Genomic DNA, 14,226 nt, shown 5'->3' on the forward strand with positions numbered 1-14,226 from the left:
TACCGTTTTTCAGTTAACTTCAATTGTAATGTTTCTCATTTTACGATGAAAAAAAATAATTGCATTGGCTTCACTTTTTAATTTTCTAGGGCAACTGACAGTCCGGCATAAAGGGCTTATACTTAAATTAAAAGTTGTTGATATACTAGGAAAATTGTTAAATTTTCTACTTAGCTACTTGTGTAATAAGTCATCCTGGACTGACACTTCGTGAATGCTATTTTTAAAAAGTAGTTTATAACTTCATTAGACAAATTAACGCTTTTAGTTGATCGTCTACATTAATTACCCGTTGTGCTGTCGGGGATCTATGATTACCGTGGTACGCACCAATAAACAGACTAGCAGCAGGTTTGACATCCAGTGCATGTGCAGAAAAGACAAGATAAGAGTTGCAGGTTGGGCAGTTTGTCGCAGGAACATGTGCAGGAATATTTTTTTTTTCATGTTAACCTCTAGAGTCTACACGACTACACGACACTGTAGACATTTGGATGATATTTGTGGTGCAGATTAGTTAGAGAATGTTATAAACAACTGACATATATGTACAACGATCTTTGGAAATTTGCTGTAAATTGCATGCTCATGCATTGTTTTAAGGGTGAAAAAAATATGCTGAAATTTAACATCTTGCACCCTCCTTCCCACTGAAACTCCCCCTTCCTCAGAAAAATCCAACAGAAAAATCTCAGCACCAGATTCACAAGATTTGCGCACAGAACTGTAATCATTTAAAATTAATGAAGGTGTATGAAATTCCCCGAGCAAAATAAAACTGTGATGTTCAGGAAATGAGGCCTTTGAATTTGAATACTTCGTGTAATTAGTAATTAGAGTAAGTGGATTATTGAAAACACGCGAGAGTCTACAGAATGGTATGTTCAGCATAGTATCTCTGTACGAAAGACCTCACATGAATGTCTTGAACACATTTTGCTGTCTAATTCCGTCACAAGGCGTGTTCTCATCACAAAATTTATTTCTTGGATTTTGGAAAATTGCTAAAAAAAAAAAAAAAAAAAGAAAAAAAAAAAAAGTGAGCCACCCATGTGACCCATCAAGAAGTGACCCATCCTGTCAAATAAACCGCCTTTGTCGAGTGAATTGCCTCGTCTGTCTGTAAACGACAATACGCTAACTGATGAAGGTGGTCACTGAGGAACTCCAGCTGTGACTGTTCCATCTCATATCCACGTGACCAATTACCAGACATGCTCAATAGACATCACGTGATCCTGGTCCATCACTTCAAACCATGCACACCTGGACTTCCTTGTCTCTGGGCCTGCGCAGGGTGTACGTGGCACAGTGGAAGTGGCGGGGTACCAACAGCTTCTTCATAAGAGGGTGGCTGTGAAATAATTCTGCAGGAAAAGCACCGTACACTTCCGCTGGCTCAGCTCTCCTGGTACTCATTTCTGCGAATGAGAGAAAAATGGAAAAAAAACCAGAACTGACTTATAAAACGTAAATATGCCACACTCTAGCACCCATATGTTTATTCGTTCAGTCTTTCTTTTCTTTATCGAGATAAAAAAAAGCTAACGAAAGTTGTGGAAAACGAACCATATGATGGCGGGAGGCTGACGTCACTAGGGCGAGAGGTGACGTCACCAGGGCGTGAGGTGCTGCTGAAACTGAGTCTCGCGAGGACAGTAGGGCGTGATGTCAGTCTCTTCCTCTTTCGGCGATGACAGATGCAGCATATGACGACGATGACAATGGTAGCTATGACGATCACGATCCCTCCCACTGCGACTCCGACAATGAGGTCGTTCTCCACAAACGATTCTCTGTTGCAGACGAGACCTGTCAATCATTGATTGGCGAAACCAGGATCTACCTGCAGTCAACCGTCCGTCGTTGCTAGGTGAAACAATGACTACACAAAGATGATGAATACATTATTCAATGTCGCTGGCTCGCATTTATTTGTGGATAGATGACACCTACTTGGCAGTATCGTGTTTATTTTAGGTTTGCAAAATATTTTGTTGCGAAACGAAAACAAAGGCTGAAGTAAGACAGCGCCGTACATCAAATGGATTCTGAGATCTACACGTGGACAACAGTGGATAAAGTATCGATATGCAAGTGTTTAAGGTATTTTCGGAATAATTATTATACGTGATTTTTTTTTTAAAGCCTAAATATCCAAGCTTTGTCCATTCAGCACCTGCCGACGACCAGATATATGTACTGACCCGCTCAGATCAACCAGGTCAAGGGAAGTAATCAAAGACTAATTTACTAGCGTAGCTTCCCTTGCAAGCAAATTTGGACAATGCTTAATGAAAGTCTTTCAGGAAATTCTCCGTCATGTTCGACTTTGTCCGCTGTGACAATGAGCTGTCATTGGTCATGCGTTCCACCGGAAATAATCATTCGGTTCTTGTTTCCTGCAGAAATATTGATTCAGTCCGCGGGCGACGTAAGGCCGCCTCGAAACAAGATACCGGTCAACCAACACTCAAACTGTCTCTTCTTCCGCACCATCAGCCATCCACTATTACAAAATAACTAACTAGCAAATCAATGCACATATCACACATGACGTTGAAAGCAGGAATATTTCCCATCAACTCTTCCAACAGCCAGACTGAAAGTCTGTAAACACTAGCAGACGATGTTTCCGCGCCATTGTTGTGTTGAGTCTCGGCGAGCCACCTGTAAGTGAGGGTGATGGAATGATAGAGAAAATGGGAGAGGTCGCTCGGTATCCGGTTTTGAGACAGGCCTTAATCATGTGAGAACAGATTTAGATCTCAGTTTGCAACCGCAATGTCATTTCTTTATAAAAAAAATGTAATTTTTGTATAATTTTGTAGAAATAATAGCTGAAGAATTCATAGACTTTACAAAGTAATCGTTGGAAAAGATTTCATTCTTAAGCTAAGAATCACTACAAATAATTCTTCGTGAAAAGTAAACAGAATAAATACGGGACACAGGAAGAGTTAACTGAAACGTTATTCTGCTTCACTTCTCTTCTACTTATGAAAGATCCATGTAGTACAAAGATCGACCGTTTGACCTAGAGGTTACATATTACTGCTTTATCAGCAGAAGGCACTAAATTATTCACAAGAAAATCACAACAGCAGATTAAATTTGTATTATTTGACACTTATCAGGTTCTCGTTTCTAACCCTGTATTGATCTTTTCTTATGATTTCATTTCGTATAAGGCAATCAGTACAGTATCAACTTTCAATCTAGTCACACAATGGAATTCTGCATTTACATCATCATCATCATGTGTATTTAGTAAGCATGTCCATGTTTAATGTCCATGTGAAATGAACGTACTTGGAGAAACAGCAGTACTGGATGCTATCCTGGCCACAACAACCGCTGCTGCACTCGAAGTTGATCCACCTCCATCGGGGGGGATGGCGTTGGTTTCCTCCCAGCATGTGGCGACCATCATCCTCCTCATCTGCTTCACCGTCATGCACAGCCTTCATGCACGTCTCCCCACACACATCTGCACGAACAACTCAATTAGTTGTTTTTTTTTTCTTGTCATTTTCAAGAGGCGCTTTCTGGCATCCCTTCTCCCCTCATTCAAAGTGCGACACCAACAAAAACGAGTGTGAAAGAAGAGGTGGGATTGGTGTTTAACCTGAGTCAGCTATTAAGGCTATATCATAGCTTACTGACGAATAACAAACACGCTGATCGGTTAATGATGATGACTGATTAAATGACAAGCAATAAATCATCCTGACTAGTGCACGTCACAAACAGGTAGGCGTGACAGATGATCATCTGAAAAAAAAACAACAAAAAAAAACACACACACAACAGATAGCTTTTGACGTGGAACTAGAGTTTATAGCCCAGGGTCAGAGGTCAAAAGTTTGGTGCAGACTTCGGGCCATTACCAAAACTTAGGAACTGTTTGAAAACAGTCCAGCAATATCACCAAATGGTCATAGAGTGCGATCACACGGTCAAGGAGCAAGACCAAGCAGTCAAGGCATATTTAATATTTGATTGAACTAGAGACATAATGAAATAATATCATTCTGGGGGTCTCAATGATCTGCTAAACATCGCACAAGATGGCGCGCCTCCGCTGCTGCTACGTCTGGTCCCCCCGACGACAGGTACGGACAGCTCCTCCACCGACATCCCGTTTTTCTTAGACTAAGAATGCATAGTTTACTAAAACTATAATTAAAAATAGATTAATCAATAACCGAACGAGCAAGCTGATGAGCACGCGTGCACACACACAGAGCAAAAGGAGGGACATTAATTTGTAATAAAATATTAATGAGGTATTGACCTACGATGAATGCAGCTAAATTTAAAGGAGACTATACTTTACATTAGATAATAGGACAAATATCGGGGCATCAAGTTTCAGCATATCCTACTGACAAAGAGGATCTCTCATTAAGCTTCATTATCTGTTTCAGTGAAGTTACCTCAGCCAATCTCATTAACGGTTCTGTAAAGTCCATCGTCAAATATCATTAACCTGTTTTAGTCCACCCATACACTCATCAATCTTTCTCTTGCAGAACTAACCTCAACCCTTTTTTTCCACTAAGTTCCCTTCTAAAGTCTCGTCCACCTATTTTACCAGCGTTCTTTCATCAAGTTTTTTGAGAATCGTGTTAAGATCATTCTTCTTAAACTGAGTAGTGATGATCTGTTAGAACCTCGTCTCTGCTGCTTCCACCAATGTGGACATTGGTGTTGTCCAGGCTCGATTGTAACCGTTTGTTTGTTGATCTCTTTGACCGCCTGATCGACATGTTCCAGGGAGCTGAGAACAATGGCACTCGCATTGTATTCCGCAAGCGGGAGCTGATCATGTCACACCACTTGTGTTTGATCAGCCACTGGCTGCCAGCTCGGGCTCGCATCGAATTTAAGATGGCAATATATTTGACATCTTGTTGTTCACGACTTCGGCCCAATCTCTCTGAGCTTGTATTGCCGGCCTGGCAGGTCAGTTTGCTCTACCCACGCCCGTTTCTCACCCTCCCACGTATCGGAGGAGGGAGATTCGACCGTCGTCCATTTTTTTTTCTCTGGCCCCAGTATTTGGAAGGACCTGCCTCTGGTTCTTCGTACAATGGGGACAACACATACTTTCCGGTCTGGACTTTCGGAAATACCTAAAGTAATTGGGCTACAATTCCCCAATCTTACTCCTTCATGTTTCTGGCAATGTTCACTGTTTATGTGTCATGCCCTTCTTTGACATACGGCATCTACGGTAAAGAGCACCGAGCTTGCGCTATATATATATACTTCCCATTATCATCATTATGTTTCATCATTTCGTTTTACTTCAGTATCCTCATCAACGTGTTTCAGTAGTCTTGTCTGGTCAGATCTCATCAACCTGTTTCAGCAGCGATCCCTCATCAAATGGCATCCCAGTGGCGCTCGCCATTAAGGTTTTGTTTGCTCGTGAGTCGCCAGACCCCAGTGTCAGGTGATGGCGGGCGCACACTGTCCGCGCAGATTTCCATCGCGACACGCGCCCTGAATCGTGACGAGGGGACCAGACGTGAGGGCCATGAATAGGCAAACACAAAACTGCCTGTGTTTGTCAAATTCCTGTTCGAGAACGAGTGTACACCCTCCTCAAAATAGAATTCAGGACTGTCTGCTTTTGGAAGTTGCGCGCTCAAGGAGGAATGCTTTTGTGTGTGTATGATATGTCCACGAGAGTGAGTGTGAGTATAAACGTGGTTGGATGTCCCCCATAAACAGAACGTCCCATCTCATTATTATTTTTTTTTTTTTTACATTTCCACGAGATTTTCACGTTCCACATTCACCCAGCTTTTCCTCTTCCAATCCATCATCGCCACCCACCCTCCGCTCAGCGTACAGAGACTCCCCCATCCCTGATCACTCAGACCAGGATCAGCAGCAGTTTAGTCACAAAGGAGTTTAGAAAACTGCGCACAAGCAGGAGCGCAGACTAATGAGTAAACAGTCAGTCACGATTTGGGTGACTCCGCGACACCTGTTGATCGCCTCACAAGTTACAGGCCCCGCGACTCAGCCATTGGTAGAGAGCGATGGGAACGGATACATAGCTAACCCACGGATGTGTACAGATGGATTGCTGTCTGTCTGCCAAGACCAACACTTAGCCTCTTTCGAAGTTCTCCGCTGTTAGTCTCGGCGAGCCCAAACAAAACGTGGCTAAACCGGAACTTGTATCACAGTGTCCAAAAAAAAAAAGTTCCTAGTGATAGGTTTTTTTCACATGTCCACCCCCTTCCCCACCAGCCTTTTGCTTTGCCTTCCTCCTACTCTATCCTAGAGACAAAGGCAGTTGTGTAGAAAACAAGTCTACAGAGGAATTAGGGAGAAAATAAAGAAGACAAGAACGAAGCAGCGCTGTAAAATCAAACATAAAATGTCGGTGCCTCTGGAACTCTTGTAATGTAGGAATCTCTGCTACCTGATAAGGACAAATGCCATGAAAACGGTCGCGTGCTTCAGCAGACAGTTGCGTGATGTTATAACACCTGTCGTTAGAGTAGTGACAGGTAACAGGCTGCTTATCTGTCATCTGATGTCTCGACCCTGATCGTAAACACGTTCCGTCGATGTGAAATACGAAAATCAGTCGCAACCTTGCAGGTCGTTTTAGATAAGAATAATGGACACATCCACATTGCAGTTTGTTTTCGAAAGGATTAAAATGGGATTGATTTCTCGCTCTGTGGGTGTGTCAGTGTGTGTGTGTGTGTGTGGGGGGGTATCTCTGCTTTTCTGTGTTTTCTCTCTCTGTGTGCAGTGGTGTGTGTTTGCGTGTATGTTTTTTATGTGCTCATATATGTATGTGTGGAAGGTGTATAAGTATTGGGGTGTGTGTGTGTGCTTGTGTGTGCCTGTGTGTGTGTGTGTGTGTGTGTGTGTGTGTGTGTGTGTGTGTGTGTGTGTGTGTGTGTGTGTGTGTGTGTGTGTGTGTGTGTGTGTTTTAGTTAAACAGTAAGTATTAAAAGTCTTTGCAAAGAACTCAGAAGTCAATTTTTATTTCCCTGACCTCAAAATGGCGACAGAGAAGGTATTGTAAAATGAAATGCCATTGGAGAAATATAGACTAGAGGGCAAATTCGCTGACCTAGCTGATTCTTATCATTTGTCTTCAACCTTCATGGTCAGCAGATATTGTTATCTCCAAGATATACTTTAGTACCTTTCAGAATAGTCCAAGCAGTGTGTGTGGGAGAGAGAGAGAGAGAGACTGTGTGTATGCGTGCTAATGAACACATTTTAAAAAGTTCCTTATTTTTTATTTGCTTAGATATCCGACGACACCTGTACTTTCTAGGTCTGGAGAGAAAAAAAGAATGCAATGTACCAACGCTTTCTTTAAATATATTTTTACTGAAATATATATATATACACACATATATGTATGGATGTGAAACGTTCATACACATACACACTCTCTCACTGCAGGACAGACTACATAATTCTCTCTCACAGTCTCTCAGCTCTCTCTCATTTACATACACTTAAGCTCCCACCCCTTACACACATTCACCCACTCTATACTTATACATTCTTCACACTCAAACACTCACATTCTCTCCCTCCCTCTGCCCCCCCCCCTGCCCTCCTCCCCTCCTCCCCAACACACACAAAATAAGTACTTACTCAGAAAAAGTCCAAACAATGCTGTGACGAAGAAAGAAAGAGAGGACCGTCGCTCTCGACCCATGTTACTGTAGGTTTGTAATCTCCCTGTAGTCTGACATAAAAAAAAGTATCTCTGTTGCCACAGAAACTGTGTCAGAAACACACAACTTGCCTTCGAGCCTGCCGCTGCCCACCTTTCACAAGAATAAATGATGGAGGGGCTTTGTCGAGTCAACCAGCTGTATTTCTGTCGCACCTGGGTAGCGGCTGTCACATCAAAAGCCTTTGTACATTGGTATGAACTGTGGCAGGTCTTGGCAGCCTTCAGGACGGCGCTGCAGTAGCAGCGGAAGTGACGTGCTGCTGAACTCGGAGGTCAAATTTGGCCTCGCAGCAGGAGTTCGGCGATAAAACACAGTTGTAAAAACGTTCAGGTCCAGACAGATCGTGAGGTTTTTAGTTTTCTTTTATTATTATCTCTTTTTTTTGTGTGAGCGAGTAGAGAGAGAGAGGAACAGGAAGGAGGAGATAATTAATGGCCCTCACCGAGCTCTGTCGAGGTCTGACGTCCCGGCCGGCGAAACACTTAGACCGAGACTGTCCTGTGCCCCCTTCCCACGCTGCAAGCCTGCAAGCTACACACAGCGTTTGCCTCATCATGGGTCACCTGACATCTCATTTTGTGTCCCTGTGTCCTTTACGGTAGATCTGTTCCTCTCTCCGTTCTTCATTTTTTATTTTTGTCTATGAATGCGTGTGTGTGTGTGTGCTTGTATGGCTCTGTGTGTGTATGTGTGCGTGCGTTTTTGCACGTCTTTGCATGTTCGCGTATTCTCTGGGAGTCTTTTGCTAAATCAAAAACTAACTGATAAATATTTAAATGCGCATAAAACAGCACAAACTCGGTGTATGTGTTTTAGGGAGGGGGATAACTGCTATTTTTCAACTCCGTCAAATACAATATGCAAGTATTTATGAAAGCTGGAGCCTGAGTTTATTCTAGCACACACACACATGCACACACACACACACACACACACACACAGAATACTTACACGCCTCCTTTTCATGCTCCCTTCCCTACATCTCCATCCCTCCACGCATCCTGCTCTCGATCCATCCCATACTCTAGACTCTAGAGCACATGCGCACTCATGTGGAGGGTAGTGAGACTTTACGATGACACCGACCTTATCATGGGAGCCCATCATCACCAAAGCATGATAAGTTGATCTTAAAATGGGTCTGGCTCAATTACATGTGTCTGAGTGGCAGTTCATGCCTCGTGACCAGAATTTGACCTCAACTAAAGTAATAAATAAACAAACGAATAAATTAAGCAATAAAGAAAAATTACACCAAAATAAAAACTGCCTATGTAACTAATAAAATAAATAACTAAATAAAGTCGTGTATTAAATACAATTTTCCTCTCCTGTAAGGAGGGAGGGGGGTTACGAATAGATGCATTGTCTCCCTTTAAAAACTTCAAACCTACGAGAGAATGAGCGAGCACGAACTATAACCCCTGGACTGCTGCTGGCAGACGATTTTTTTCCAGTTAACTGCTAAAACGAGACAATATAACTTCCGGGTTATTCACATTTCAGATTAACTACCAAAACGAGGCCTTAGACGACATAGCTTCCGGTTTATTCACATTCTTGGTTACGGCTCGCCGAGACTACCAGCGGATCACTTCGCAAGAGGCTAAGAGTGAGTCTCGGCGTACAGACTTCAGTTTGTAAAAACACGTCCATGGAGAAAGCGAGAGAACGAGAGAGGGAAAAAACGAATTAGAATACAATCAGTGAGACAAATCGGCAAGTAACCAGACAGACAGACAGACAGAGAGACAGGCAGGCAGGCAGGCTGGCGGACGGACGGACGGACTAAGGGAGGGAGCGAGATCCGTAAATAAACTTCAGGCGCTGGTGCCAGAGCACAGGCGGGTCAGTCAATATTGATTGTCGTTATCGCGTCTCGGATTCTGGAATACAAAAGAGAAAGCAAGACAATGGCGGCTGGCACCCCGGCACAGCCGACGTCAGCTCCGCAGCGGCGCTTGGCAACACTCCCATCAGGCACGGCTCAAAATGGCGGCCGACGCGCTCTGCATCTTGGCGGTGGTCTCTGTTCCTCTGGCTCTTTTGGCAGGTATGTTGATTTCGGTAAAACCGTTTAGATATTGTCGTTAGGGAAATTCATGTCTTGACATTCATGGCAACTGTCAGTGGAAACCATGGAGCAGTCTGCTGGAACGCAGCTTAGGTTAGAGTCCCTTGACAACCTTCAAAATAATATTTAAAATAATGTGAGGGGTGTACAGAAAAACAATTTTTAAAGACCAAAAAAATAGACAGACAAATTAACAGGAAGCGTACTTATAAAGAACACCTTTTTGTCATGAATACCAGAAACAAGAATGATAACCATCTTTCTTGTCTCTCCTTTCGTTATGTTTGTCTACCTGCCTGTTTGTATGTCTGTTTGCCTGTTGTCTGTCAGTCTGTCTGATATCTCTAGTTCATTAATTCCTTCAGTTGCCTCAGTCCTCATTTGCAGGGGTGGAAGGAGACATCTGTTACAGCCAAACAGACTTCGAAATCTGTAAATATGGTTGCTGCGGAATTAACCAATCATATTGCTGTGATTTGAAGTGAGTAGATATTCTGTGATTTTTTTTCTGTATACTTACTTCATTTGAGTCCCCTGCTCAACCTGCCCACGATCCCTGCAGGAGGGGACGACAATTTCTTCCAACAAAAATTTTGTAAATGTTCTCCTGAAGAACAGTTTAAAGTTTTAGAGACATGATCTGCAAGAAGCTCCAGACACGTGGGGTGAGCTTGTCGACCGTTGCTCATGCATTCGCCTCTGATGGAAGGCAAAACTGCAATCGTTAAACGTCGATAACGATTCGCGAGATGAATTCAACGAAGCGTGACCAGGAGCCCAGTCTTGGGTCAGGGTGCCCCTGATCACTCGTCTAGAATCACTTGCCTCCAAGCCACAACCTTCTCTAAAGATTCTCCAAAGCAGTCAGATCAGTAAAGTGTGTAGTGTGGCCGGGTGGCAGGGTGGCGGGAGAGGAGTTGGATCAGGTGTACTAAACCACATTTCTATAAAATGTACGGCTAAAAAAACTTTTCATAAAAACAAAAATGCAAACGATAAACACGTACAGGAGAAGGTCGGCTCCATTTTTGGAACAATGGCCGCCTGTATCACCATCACATTCTGTATACAATGGAAGGTCGCTTCCCGAATTAAACCAATCCTTTTTTATTGACGATTGCTAGTCGCTGTTACCATGAATAAAAAACCCAATCTACTCTTTATGACAACGGGAATCTGGGGTCAGACAGGACTGAACAGTCCCGATGCCCGAGGCAGTCGATGGTCGATGTCGTAGTCAGCGTGAAGGTCCCTGTGGACACCAAAGGGTAATCACAGTTATCGCAACCTCACAACCGTCCACTGGCATTCTTGCAAAGTGTTTTGCAATTGTCCAAACAGTCCTGTTGACATTCGATTCAGGCATGACAAACAAAACAGTTGCATGATGTTTGTCTCAGAAAGAGACACAGCACCATACATTACTCCATGGTAAATAAAAATGGTAAATAAAATCTTTTAAACCCGGATCATGAAAAGCAACCATAAAAGGACAACTGTGTAAAACAAAAATGTCGTAGATGTGGCTAGAGTTTTATTTGTTTATTTGTTTTTCTTTAAAGTCTGTTGTTCTTTGTTCTCAGCGTCGGGGGCATTGTTGGCGGTGTCATCGGAGGCCTGCTGCTCATCGTCATTATCGTCACCGTCGCTTGCTGTCTGGCAAAGAAGCAGGCGTATCGGGGCCGGGTCATCGGTGCTGCCACCATCGCCGCCACTAGCAACGTGACGGTGGTACAAAGTAAGTGCAGCTGAACACACACACATACACGTTTCAGACATTGAAAGAAGAAGAATATTTGCTAAATTGCTTTGCAAGAAGGGAGGAGTTGAAATAACGATGCCTGCAATGCTCAAGAGTTCTTACTGTTGTTATTACATTATAATCACGAACGTTTTCTGTCTGTTCCCATGACAGCAACCACCACGTCGGGTGTACAGCAGTACCCAGGCATGTACTCCTACGGTCCATTCGGAGGAAGTGCACCACCACCACCACCGTCACTACAACCACTCCCGTCCTACTACTCCAGCAGCAGCCAGGGAATAGCCGCTCCCGCAATGCCTGCCTACGCTTTTCCTCCCACCTACAGCACAGCACCAGGGTACACTCCCTTCGTCAAAGCCCCAAATTACTAGTAGAGTTAGTCCCAAGGTCCAGCCATCAGGTTAGCAGGAGAAGCAACAACAACAACAATTATTATTATTATTTATTGTTGATTAAGAGATACTGTAATTAATCTCTGGGATGAACGTTGATGGACTAATCAAACTGTGATATGATTAGTTACAATCTCGCCACAAGGCGAAATGGTAATCACATCGTGTGAACAATCCTTAAGATGACAGTTTAGTTTTTGCATATCCTCTATATATTGTTGTGGTAAGTTTGTTTGCGCACCTGTCAGGAGGATTGTCCCTCTTACCGTGTGACCAAGTAAGTGGCTAATACAACAATCCTCTGCTTTCCACACCTGGGAACTGATCTCCCTTGTCCAACAGCAACAGAACTCGTTGGTTGATTATTTCAGTTTCTTGGTCACTTTCAAGTGTGCTCCCTGTCTCTTTCTCTTGTGTCTTCTTTTGTGTCCATAATTCTTGTTCATGCACTGTTCACAATTTCCATCTCCATTTTTTATGGTTTATATTTTATTGGATTAATGTACATAAAAGATAATTCATGTCCTTGTTTAGAATGCAATGTACAATATTTTTATACATAAAAGATAAAAGCCGTCCCAGAACTCTTTTCAGGTAAAGTGGAACCTCGATTATCCGGTCCTTCAATTAACAGTGCATTTGGTTTTCTGAGATGGCCTTAAAAAAATCTAGACATCACAAGACCGCCAAGAATTTCAACTACAGGAAAGTACACTTCGTGTGACACACCTAAATTTTCTTTCTTGAGCAGGAAGCGGATTGAAATTTTAGTGACATCCTAAAACTTCCCAAACTCCGCAGGGCAATAAAATGGAATCGCTGTAAGAATACAAAGCAGCTCCTCCTGTCTGATTTTTTTTCAAGAAATATACAAGAAAGTTAAGACTTTCACTGTACAACACCTATTCTAGCATTTGCGAATTTTTAAAATTATTTTCGATTATTTGTGATTTTTGAAGACGGGCGCCGGAACTGAGGTTCCACTGTAGTTGAGGTGTGAGTGTTAGAACCTTTTTTTTAAAATTTTTTATTCGGTGTCAAGTTTATGTGAGGATGGTGTCCATCTTCTGGCCTTTGCTGCCTCCCCTGCCGCAGCCTCCTATGGAGTCAGGTGGCCATTCCCGACAGCTGGGTCGACTCGGCTGTCCGCTTTAGTGCATCTTGTCTTTTTAACAGCTTTTACTACACAGTACATGGTTAATTCATTCGATGTTAATAGTTTTGTTATAATGCTTTGGTAAACATATTGAACACTCAAAATGCAACACTGAGTAGGTTATCAAAGACTTTTTATTTCTTATTTCACACACACACGCACGAACAAACGCACGCACGCGGTATTAATATTTTTAAGTGTCTTGTAAACTTTGCTGCTTTATTAATTGTGTTCTGTTTGACTTCTAATGTCACTCAGTGAAAAAGTGTTAGGAGACACACACGCATTTACGAACACGTACTCAAACTCACTCATAATTTCTCTTTTGTTTATAAATATTTGTTATGTTTGTGTGTCTCTTGGTATCCTGGAGCATATCATTATTAGACTTTACCAAAGTTCTGAACTGTTGCCATTATTGTAGATAAAAAATGTTGTTTTTTAAAGTTACAATTGAGTTATATCTTTCCACATTCATTTGTCTATACAAAATTCATAAGAAATATCAACATATTTGTGAGCTGTGCTCTCGATTGTGTGAACACAATATCTAAATTCTAGTGGAAGGGGTATTTTAAAGTATAATAAATGTATTTGTAATATTTGTTATTGATAAACTGTTTATTTTACTAAAAATCGTCTTATTTTAACAATAAATCTACCAAATTATTGTTTGATTTTTAAAAATAAAATCACTTGGATTGCTAATCGTACAACGTGTGATGCTTTAACTGCGGTGACAGAAGAAAGGGCTTAATTTATAAAGTGTGACAATGAAAATAAAATAAAAAGTGTGGAAGAAAGGTTTAAAAAGAACAAAAAGGAATGACGGAACTAAGAAACACCGACCAACCGAACAATGAAACGAGCGAACAAGCAAACGAATTAGCGATAGACAGAAGAGATGAAAATTAAAGCTTTGTGGAGTTTGAGATTTCCCAATAACCAGAAGAAGGAACAGTGTTTTCGAGGCCTCACTATTGAATATCGCCGACCACCAAGACTGAAAGTAATTCATACTAAAAGTTTCTATTTTTGTTGCTATGCTTTTTCATCATAATTTCATTATTTTTGCTTTTTTTATAGTTATGGTCTACCATATA

The 14,226-nt window shown here is 42.1% G+C and overlaps 2 protein-coding genes across 2 annotated transcripts; one reads left to right on the top strand and one right to left on the bottom strand.

Moving 5' to 3' along the window:
• Window positions 1-11: 11 nt before the first annotated feature.
• Window positions 12-8,581, bottom strand: LOC112571710. Its single transcript, XM_025250931.1, has 4 exons — window positions 7,651-8,581; window positions 3,313-3,490; window positions 1,570-1,796; window positions 12-1,421 (listed from the first exon to the last, which is right to left on the bottom strand). Exons 1-4 carry the CDS (start codon window positions 7,712-7,714, stop codon window positions 1,252-1,254), a joined length of 639 nt encoding a protein of 212 aa, XP_025106716.1. The 5' UTR covers window positions 7,715-8,581; the 3' UTR covers window positions 12-1,251.
• Window positions 8,582-9,484: 903 nt separating this feature from the next.
• LOC112572461 (cysteine and tyrosine-rich protein 1-like) lies at window positions 9,485-14,141 on the top strand. The gene is made up of 4 exons (XM_025252156.1): window positions 9,485-9,789; window positions 10,198-10,291; window positions 11,394-11,548; window positions 11,726-14,141. Exons 1-4 carry the CDS (start codon window positions 9,729-9,731, stop codon window positions 11,944-11,946), a joined length of 531 nt encoding a protein of 176 aa, XP_025107941.1. The 5' UTR covers window positions 9,485-9,728; the 3' UTR covers window positions 11,947-14,141.
• Window positions 14,142-14,226: the final 85 nt, after the last annotated feature.

This window comes from Pomacea canaliculata, linkage group LG9, assembly GCF_003073045.1.
Source record: "Pomacea canaliculata isolate SZHN2017 linkage group LG9, ASM307304v1, whole genome shotgun sequence".
Taxonomy (NCBI): Eukaryota; Metazoa; Mollusca; class Gastropoda; order Architaenioglossa; family Ampullariidae; genus Pomacea; species Pomacea canaliculata.